At 35.8% G+C, this 11,097-nt stretch overlaps 1 protein-coding gene across 2 annotated transcripts; it reads right to left on the bottom strand.

Annotated features, from left to right (window-relative positions):
- Positions 1-231: 231 nt before the first annotated feature.
- LOC131018010 (uncharacterized) lies at positions 232-4,898 on the bottom strand. 2 transcript variants are annotated; one of them, XM_057946758.1, is made up of 3 exons: positions 4,501-4,687; positions 4,276-4,413; positions 232-2,766 (listed from the first exon to the last, which is right to left on the bottom strand). In XM_057946758.1, the coding sequence occupies exon 3, from the start codon at positions 2,500-2,502 to the stop codon at positions 526-528; it is 1,977 nt and encodes a 658-aa protein (XP_057802741.1). In that variant the 5' UTR covers positions 2,503-2,766; positions 4,276-4,413; positions 4,501-4,687; the 3' UTR covers positions 232-525. The 2 variants fall into 2 exon arrangements, with proteins under 2 accessions (XP_057802741.1, XP_057802740.1); XM_057946757.1 differs by lacking the exon at positions 4,276-4,413 and having other exon boundaries at positions 4,501-4,898.
- Positions 4,899-11,097: the final 6,199 nt, after the last annotated feature.

Raw genomic sequence — 11,097 nt, 5'->3', positions numbered from 1 at the left:
TTCCTTCCTTATTTTCACTTTAAGGATGAATAATATTATCCCTCCATTTTCAGATAATATTATCCAACCTTAAAATGAAAAAAAGGAAGGAAAAATGCTTTTATGTTAAATGTTGAAAAAAATGAGACATTTAAAGGCATAAATTTTTATTATCCATCTATTTCCAGGGATAAATTTATCCATCAAAATAAACGCAGTCTTAACAACAAGAATCAAGAATCTACAACAATAAGCATCAAACCATAACTTTATTGCTACAAGGGAATCCATGCTTGACCCTACAACATTGATAGGGGCCACGAAATGAGAGAAACAAACACAGATAGGTATTTACATAAAAAAAAAGAAAAAGAAGAGAGCTAAACAAGACTGAAGCAGTTTGAGTTCCCCTTATTGCCACACATGCACCTACCTTGCAACTATGTCAAAACAAACAAAGACTGTAGTTTCTCATGGAGCAATAAATAATACATATCTGGTGAGACTACTTTGGAGATACAAGATAGAAGGTCCGGCCGGGCGGCCTTACATCCACGTCTGATGCGTCATGAAAGAATTCTCTGGCTCGGATGGTTGATCAACCGCGTGTTTGCCTCTAGGGAAGTTGAAACTGGGACCGCCAGCAAACATTGCCATCAGATTCCCTCCATGCACCCTTCCTTCTGGGAGCTTACGCGTTGAAGAGCTGCTTCCGACATGCTCGTGGGCTTGCTGGTCACCGAGATAACTCCAACTGCTGGTGGATGTCACCACACTATTCTCCATCTTCCCGATGTCATCAACTGTAAAGACCGATTGATTAGCTACAGAATCCGGAACAGCTATTCCTATGGTTGCACCGCCGTGGACCCTTTTATCCTGGACCAAGGCACCATGAGACCCACAGAGTCCGGTTTTACCCCTAGCGAATGTGTTGCAAGGAACATCACCTTGCCCAAATTCATAACCAGGGTGACCCCAGGAGCATCTCTTCCCTCCACCATGGGCCTTGCAGAAATCAGTGCTTCCCTGAGCACTTTTACCGCAGCCTTCAAATTTGCATCTCTTTCCACCACCATGACGAACACAGAATTCAGTACGCCCCCTGGCGCTCTTTGTGCAATCTGGGATGGCACACCTTTTACCACCCCCATGTGCTACACAGTAAAGGGTCCCTCCGTGCACACTCTTTGTGCAAACTCCACCCCCTTGGAATGAACATCGCTTTCCACCACCATGGCCTTTGCAGAAGGGGGTGCTTCCTTCTGCACCTTTCTTGCATTCTGGATATGTGCATCGTTTGCCACCACCGTGAGCCTTGCAGAACATAGTACTTCCTTGAGCTCCCTTGTTGCATTCAGGATACTGGCATCGTCGACCCCCTCCATGGGAGATGCATAGACCGGAAAGGCCTTCTGCACTCTTTTTGCAATTTTCCCTCTGGCATCTCTTGCCACCACCATGGCGAATGCATAATCCGGACTTGCCTCTAGCAGCCCGGCTGCAACCCTCATGACAGCATCGCCGACCACCACCATGGGCTATACAGAAATCTGTACGTCCTTCAGCACTTTTTGTGCATCCTAAAAACTCACACCGCCGACCACCACCATGAGCCTTGCAGAATGCAGTTCGGCCCTCAGCTCCTTTATGGCATCCAGGACGCTGACACCTGCGACCACCACCATGAGCAATACAGAGACCAGATGCTCCTCTTGCACCCTTCAAACATCCCTGAAACTGACATTGTTTAGTACTGCTACTACGCTGCTGTTGTAATTGCGTTATCCCGGAAGAACAGGTGACTGAGCTTTTTGGTGTTGTAATTACGCTCGAGGAGAGACCTGGAGATGCTGTCTTCATTGGCCCCAACTGGTCTAGAAAGCAAATCTTTTCCTCATTGAGGGGAGACTGTAATGGGAAAAATGGACTTCCAGTTGATCCTTCATCTGTATTTAGACCTCCATTGTCAGTAACCATCTTGGTAGCATTTTCCAGCACAGAGGAACTTGGATGAATAGTTGTAATATCAGACACAGCAGGACGACTGGAGAGGCTTAATTGCAGATTGACCTTAGGCCATTTGTTCAATGATTCCAAACAAGAGCTGGCTGATTTTTCTACGCCTGATGATTTATCACCACCTAGATTTAGAGTGAAGTCCAGCTCTAGATCCATTGAAGACTCCTCTTCAGTTCCTTTGGCTGAAGACATTGAAGTGCAGGCAGTTGCAGTACTCCCCTTACTGTCTGATGAGCTTGACGAATGACCAAGGTGGAGACATAGAAGAGATTCACCTTGCTGATTTGCCGGATCATCATCAATACTCCACTTTCGTTTCACCCCCTTCGAAGCAGATGCAAAGGGGGTTGCATGACCAGGAGAATCAAGTCGTAGGGTTGTGTCCGCACAATACACAACTTTGGCTCCAGTTCCTCTGATTTGGATGGGATTGCACAGATTCTTAAACGCATCTGATTGAGGGTTTGCAGCAGAACCCAGATTGTGGAATCTGGCATCCATGACCAAATATCTAAAGTTCCAACACTCTTATTTTAACAAAAACTCAATTCACAAAGAACAGTCTTCCTGACTTCCGGGTTATTAAAATTATATACAAAACAAGGGTTAGATGTCTCTGAAAGAGTACACCGCACCCCCACTCACAAATCCTGAAGTATCACGACGATCCATTCTCTGTTAGAAGTTCAAAGTTTCTCCAATCACTAACACATGTTAACTGCAGATGAATTTCAAGTCTGAATGTACATAAAGCAGCAGGTCATCCTGTACCCAAAAAGTCACATTAGTGGACCAGCATACAACTATAATCCAGAGTGCTATCAAATACATTGAGATTGGCAGACTTCTTTAGGGAGTTAATCTCATTTCACAAACAATGTAAAGCTGGTAAAAGTTGGGCGTTATCCCTCACATGTCTCTACTTACTAATTTAAGTGGAAAAAGTTATTCATTCCAGATACTTTTGTTGAGTCAATACTAATTAACCCACAAAATCTTCCAAATGACTTCCTAAAAATGGTAGTTCCCCATGAGAATTTGTACAATCAGTGTCTTAATACATCATCTTATTAGATATTTCCTAAAGAAAAGAAGTAAACTATTACCACTTATTTTTTTGCTACTCAAGGCGGACTTCCACACTTGTTCAAAGAGCAAGAAAGGAATTCTAACTGACAATGATAAAGCCCATAGCTAGAAGAACAGAATAGAACAGAACAGTTGACAACGAAGCGCAGTTCAGCTGTCAAGATACTTCCCCTCCAACCAATTGGTTGGGGGTTCGAGTCGCCAAGGAGGAAATGAGGAACAATTATTCATCCCCTTTTAAGAAAGAAAAAAAAAACAGTTTCTTAGACTATTTTCCAATTTTAGAGAGATGGATTGAAAGAAATGGAAACAAACAAGCTTCATGAAGATCAAGGGAAATGTAATTCAAAAAAAAAGGATCAAGGGAAATGAACTGGCAATTTTTCCTTAAAAAGACATGGCATGAACGTAGTACAAACAAGAGTGGATGAACATATCTCATATCATCTTGCAGTTATCAAAAGGGGCTCCAATAAACTTTGAATTAAGTATTTCATCATTTATAAAGATTGCCCAGAAGTACGGAAACAATTGTATGTTGTCAAGAGAAAGCAAATCACACATACATGATACATGCAATTGTCAGCTTGACTACCCAAACCACCATTCATTAACAAACAAGGGCGATCTGACAACAAAACAAAGTGACTATTTGTCTAGGCCATTGATTCTATCCAGTTTCTTATTTGTCTTCAAACTATTTTTTTTTTTTTTTTTTTGGGGGGGGGGGGGGGGGTTTGTGTGTGTGTGTAAGTAGCCTAGATTATAAGCAAAGATCTCACGCAAGCACAAAACCTACATTCAAACTGGAGCGCTGGGGAGAAAGAATCAAGGTGAAATATGCAGTATACTAATAATTGAACCATGAGAAAATAATATTTTCTTTCTCAATTTTCTTAATCAGGAGAAAAACACTGCCCAAATTATTGTAACACAAAACCAAAAACTGAAAGGAGTTGTAAATTTATTTAATTTATCGTTGGATATAGATCAATATAAAATAAAACTAAGCAGATCTACTTTGAGAACTTCTAAGAACGAAAATCGTGAAGAAAAGCCACCAGTGAATTACACATCAGAGAACAATATCAACGCTTAAAGAAATTCATTCAACGAAAAAACGCACAAACACACTACAAGCACAAGAACAAATGATTTTCAATTATGTCTCCGCGACATACGCACCGGTAGAAAAGTTTGAAGAGGTCAAAGAATTCAGAAAGCATAAAACTCTTGAGCCAACATCAGAAGCGGGATAGATCAATAATCAGCTTCAGAAGAAAGGGAAACACACACACGCACGCGGAAAGAGCTTCAGCAAAGCTAGGAACGATAACACAGAAGTTAATCAGAACAAATTCTTGAGAGAGGAACGGTAAATTGACAATTGACAGATCGGTCAATTCTTACCTTGTCGGAATTAATCGGTAATTCAGCTGGAGAATAAAACTCGGGGTATAGTTACGGAATCTATAGAAAGAGATAGAGAGTGTGGGGATGAGAGAGAAAGGGAGAGCTAGGGCTTGGTGAGCGCCGGCGAGGTAATAGAAAAGGGGACAGAGAGAGGTGTGTGTGATTTTGCTGATTTTCAAGTAAATGTATATATACCGATGAACAGTGACTGTGGGAAATTTAGTAATTTCGGAAAATTAATCAACGGACAGTGACAACCGACGAGGCAGGCGCAGGTTACAAATAAACGGCGCAGGTTAAGCCGTCTTACCTAATTAAGCAACAATGATCCTCTAATATTTTTTGAGGGGGTTAATGTTAATCCCCCTCTAATTATGCACTCCTAACATGAAAAACACTAGTCGCCAATTGCTCTAATTTGTTACCTTTTAACTAATTTTTTTTCTTTGTTTCGGATGCACGATATTCGCCTACTTAAATTATAAATACAATTAATAATTTTAATTAAATTATAATTAAAAATTAATCAACTCTAATTGAATATTATTAAATTCTAACTGATCTTTAATTAATACTCTATCCGTCCAACAAAACTGTGATATTTTTGCCATTTTCGACGTACACCAAAAATATGACACTTTCATTTTTAGAACGTGACTCCATATTTTATTTTTACTATTTTTTACTCTTACAAATATCTCTTATTTGCAAAACAAAAAAAACATCACTCATAACTCATATTTAATTCAATATCAACCATTCATTTCATACAATAATGAGACTCTTTCTCCACTAAATAAAATTCATCAAATATTATAGAGCCCAATTAAGCACCAGGAAGGCGCTTGAAACACATGTAGCTCTAACGACAGCGCCGGATTGAATCGAAATCGAGAAGTTCATCCGCTTCCATAACAAATGGGAAGCGATACGACTCAACTCCAGCGTCTGTTCCAAAAACAAAAGCCCCTTAGCGCCCCGGGACGGGAGTGGAGGGCGGCCCTACGTCAGAATCGAATATCGAATCTTTCTGTTGGCTTTCCCAATTCATCCGTGAATAAGAATTCAAGGGCGTGAAGCGAGTGCTTCTAGCTGCTTCGCCTGCTTTTATTATGGCGGCTATGTTTTCTCCAACATGCGTGGACCTGGAATGACTATGGCTATGGGACTCGAACCCAACTCAAACCGTGCACCATCTGTCTTTCTTCCAAAATCACATAGATACTGTTACTGGCTTTTAAGCTATGTTTTCAGACCGCCCAAGAGAATCTATCGTGAAGAGGTCCGAAATGCCGATTAGCTTTGCTAAGTGAGGCTCCTCAGGCGAAAGAACAAAGAGGCAACCAGGTCCCTATATCTCGTTAAAGATGACTCATTTCTTTTCGACATAAGAAGAATGTGTAAATTGGATGGTGGGCCCCACACCTTTATAGGAGTTAAATATTTCATTTCGTCCTATTAATAATGGTTCACTTTCCTTTTTCGTCTCCATTGATAATGATTGTAAGTATATTGAAGGAAACACAAGAACATAAGCAACAAAATATTGAAATTAAAGGGAATACACTTGATCGACATAAAATAAAATGGGACATTCAGATTCATTTAAAGGTAAAAGGTATGTGATAAATTAGTTAAAATAGGGGACAAAAATATTTACATACACACCGAAACAAAAGATAAAATTGAAAAAGTATTTGTTACATATCCAAAAGTTTGATTAAAGTAAAAAAAATAATAATAATAATAAATCTATGCAGCTACATTGTGGCCACTCACAAACTAGTATAATAAGGAAAATCTTGATTTATTTAATTTATTTTTGAAATAAAAATATGATTTAGTTATTTTATTATATTATCTACATAATACTTATTTTTTATTTATTTTTTGCATTTTTTATTTTTAATTTATTTTTTAATAAAAATAAAAAAGTTACCAAAAAATTGAAAAAAAATAATTACAATGTAGAGAATATGATAAAATAACTAAATCTTATTTTTATTTTAAAAAATAAGTTAAATAAATTAAATTATTTTCTATTTAGATAAATTGTGGGTGTCCACAATGTGGCTGTTTAACATTACTAAAAAAAAAGTGACCATTCTCAAGGAGGAGTCTCGGCCTCAATTTCCTCATCCACTTCTTCTTCAGCCTTGGCTGGGTCACTTGGTTTTTTAGGCTGTCCCTCGGGCAACGACGCCATCACTAGCCGATGGTAGGGTTGTAAATGAATCGAATATTTTTGTTCGATTCGAGATTCGATTCGAAATTGTGTTATTCGTATTCGAAATTATTCGATTCGTATTCGATAACAATTATTCGATTCGATTCGATTAGTATTCAAATACTTATATGAAATTATGATATTCGATTCGATTCGATATTCGCATAGATGCAAGATTAAATATTTAAATATTATATATATGTATATATGTGTGCGTGTCGAGGGGCTAAAATAAATTATGAACTAATTTTCACCATTTGATTGTAAATTTTATGGTGGATTCACCACTTGAAGTATGCTCAGTCTGGAGGACAGATACTGCAAAACTTTGTGATCAACTCCTCTAACTCTACCGATGCAGCCCATGCTATGTCGGTTGTGGCCTCTTCAAAAATGAAGAAAAAATGGGGCGATTTGTTGGACGATGAAGAGGACGATGTTTTAGACGAGCACGACCCGCTTAAAATATTCTCTTAGTCTTGGTTTCTTTTTTGGTTACCCGGGGTTTATTGCGGGTCCTTTTGCTTGTTTCCTTTTGTATCTGGTCCCTCTTTTTTTTCCTTTTCTTTTTAATAAAATTTTTATTTCAGCATCACTTTATAATTATTGGATGAATTTAATTTTATATTCACCAATATCTAATTATATATATAAGAATTATAATATTATATAATAATTGACAATTTTAAAAAGGGAAAATGCAAAGAATCATAATATATATGCATTAAAGTAATTCTCCACAATTTAAAAAGTAAAACTTTACAATTTATAAAATCAAAATTTTAAATTGAAGTCATTCTTCCATCACAAGTCGCGCTTCGTCATTGCGATTGTAAACTAATCAAATAATTCGTATTCGATTCGATATTCGAATTTTGATATTCGTATTTGATAAATATTCGATTCGAAATATAAATATTCGATTCGGTTAGTATTCAAATACGAATACGAAATTATGATATTCGACTCGATTTGATTCGTTTACAACCCTAGCCGATGGAGGCGCGACTCAGACTCATGCAACTCTGCCGTAGCTTCAGTAGAGATGAAGGCATGAGTGGTGGTTGGATAAAATTGAGCATCGGCTGAGGAGCCTTCAGAGGGGACAATCGAGCTGGTAGAAGCTTGCATGGTGTCTAGATAGGGGGTCCTGAGGAAGGGGGCCGTAGGTAGAGGGTCAGGGCAGATACCCTCCAAAATTTGATGTAGAGCTTTGTCCAATACAGGAGCGGGAACAGAAAATCGGATCTGACAACACATCTGACAAAAGCTGTTAATTAGTTACTAACAATGTACTCAGTCAGAAGGATAGCGACTCGGACGATGCATGCTGCATACGTGAATTAGATAGATTTCACCTTTTAGCCCTTGTACATTTCTTCTATAAATCGGAGAAGTCTTATTTTTGTATTTTTACGCTATTTTCTAATACACAAAGCAATATTTTTCTCTGCAAGTTCTTCGATTTTTTTAGAAAACTAGATACTCAGCTTTAATTTCAACTCTATTTTAGTAGTGTCATTTAGGTTGTTGATATTAGTTTCATCAGAATTATCACTTTTCAATGTTAATTAAATAATAATTATAATATTACAATTAGTTGTAAATTTGATTAAATAAGTATATAGAATTACTTCATCCGTCACATTACAAATGTACCACTTTCCATAATGGGATATCTTATTACAAATATTTCATTCTTTTTTTAGCAATATATTTTCTCTACATCTAATATTTAAATAATTTTCACCAACTCACTTTATCTATTTTCTACATATTTTTTAATTTTCGTGCTAAAAAATAATGGGACATTTATAATGAAATGGAGGGGTACAAAATTTGAAAAAGTGAGAATCTTATTGATGGAGCGATCCAAGAGAATCTCAAGGACAGGGGGTCAATTTGTTTTACTAATTACAAGAAGCAAATATGAAATACTCTTTGAAAAAAAAAAGTTAGTGATGTAGCAATTTTTTTTATTTTTTATCTTTTTGAAGGGAATGATGCAGCAATTTTGAAAAGTAAATTTTTATTGAACATAAATGTGTATATTTATAAAATGAATTTTTAATTCAAATATCATACTATAAAAAGTATTTAAAAACGAAAACCAATACTCCTTTCATCCTATTATAAATGTCTTAATTTTCATAATGGGATGTCTCATTAAAAATGTATCATTCTTTTTTACCAATTAATTAAGAGACTAATTAAATTTATTAACTAATGGGCCCACCCACCGGCCTACTCTCTTTCTATACCTATGTAACAGTTCGATTCTAGATATGACGGTTGTCCCACAGACAAATACGAGTCTTTTCTAGCGTACTCTATTCTCACTCGCACGCTCCGCGAGAAATTTCTCAATAGGTCACTCATCTTGGGATTGCTCCATGACAAGCACACTTAATCTTGAAGTTTATTCCATGGGGTCACTAGAAAAAAAAAATGCATCTAGTTAGTATGAGTAGCATCAATCAAATCATTTAAGCCCTCCTCGAATATGTAGTCTCATACCTGCATATTTTTGGAATCCCTCTCTTTCTGGTGTGTTTCGGTTAGTTCATGTACCCCTTCGCTTCAAAACACTTATAGGAGTCGCTCTTTGTCCGTGCCTTGTGCAGTGGCAATCACTCCTTACTTGTGCCCCGGGCGTCACAACATACTTTTTATAAACCCCAATTTATTTTTCTCTCCACCAACTCATTTTATCTACTAATTACACATTCCTTAATATCTACATTTCATATGTTGAAATTCATATGTTGAAATTCAAACCCTAGACCAAAATGATTGTTCATAAAATTATGAACTTGTTCATCAAAATGAAATAAATTGTTCGTAACTGTTCGGACGAATTTTCAATTCTCAACACATTTAGCATTTTCAATAGAACCTTTATATATACATATAAAGGTTCAACTAAGAACCATTAAAAAAAATAAGAATGAGGAACTATTTTCAATTATTTGATCATTAAGATTTACGGTGAATTTAACATCTTACTTGTATTATCTTATTGATTAAATATATCACCTGAGTTTGAATAACGAAGGAAGCGAAAATTTTATTATATGTCCTATCAAAACTCATTTTGGTTTCTAAATTTGATGGTATATCTCTTTTACCTAAAATTCTAAATGTTTTGACTCATTTTCTAGATTAATGCATGATTATTCTTTGGGGCGTTTACTTTGTATGGTTAATAAAATATTTATTTGAGTATTTTTATCTGTAAGAGTAGGATTCTCAAATCCCATCATTTTAATAGATATGAATCAAGAAAAATTATCTTAAATAATAAAAAAATAATCAAGAATTTGAAATATTTCAAAATCTTAATTCATTTAAATAATTAATTAATTAATTAATTTTATTATTTTTATCTATCAAGACTAATTTTTAAAAGTGAACGCTCTTTTTAAACATAAAAATACGAGTTTGCGGTTTGAATTTTTTTCATGATGTTTGATATGCAATTTATTGAATATAAATAAGATAATTATTTTAACGATGCATTCGGAGATTGATTTCTGAAGGAGTGGCAGTGCAGTGTGTGTTGTATATGCTACGTGTAAATAAATAAATAAATAAAGACAAGACAAAAAGTTCGGTTTCATCGAAATCGACGAATGAATTGATGTTCACTAATATGTGAGTGGAGATTAGCTACACAAATTAATGGTTTGAATTTTCATCGAAGTGTTGGTTTTCTAAGCCTCGTGTTCCAACTGAATTTTCCTCCGCTATTTGAATATTCAACCACCGGATCGTCTTTGCGAAATATTCAATTTGAATTTTCCCGCCTATCTTAAGATATTTTCTTTTTTGAACGTTCTATTTATATTGAGATATTTTTTTATTTAACAAAAATTTTACACTTTATTCATCTTTTCACTTTTCCACCTACAAATAAAATTCTATTTTCTTAATTTTCGTAGTAAAAAAATATCTCAAGATAATCGGGACGTAGAGGGTGATAATATCTACCCAATTTTAAAGCTAAAGCTGTAAAATTAGTGAAATTTGTATTTTGACCTCATCAACGTGTATATAGTTCAAAAACAACGTCTTTGAGCAAATGAAGCAGATATAGATTTCAGCTGTATCGATTATATAAAAGCGCATCAAATTAAACACAATGTCCAAATTAAATCCGATGATTCTCGGCGCATTAAGATAACATCATTGGTAAAGTAAAACACAATGGCCCTCCAGAATTATAATTGGATTTGGATTCATTGGGAAGCTGCTACCTTCATTGCATCGCATCTTGACACAATTACTTAATTATTCAAAAAAAAAAAAAAAAACTAATGGAGTATTACAGAAAGACATGTTGAACATACAAAAGTCAAGAAAAGGAG

This window comes from Salvia miltiorrhiza, chromosome 3 (genome assembly GCF_028751815.1).
Source record: "Salvia miltiorrhiza cultivar Shanhuang (shh) chromosome 3, IMPLAD_Smil_shh, whole genome shotgun sequence".
Lineage (NCBI taxonomy): Eukaryota > Viridiplantae > Streptophyta > Magnoliopsida > Lamiales > Lamiaceae > Salvia > Salvia miltiorrhiza.
This window is presented reverse-complemented; position numbering and strand designations above follow the sequence as displayed.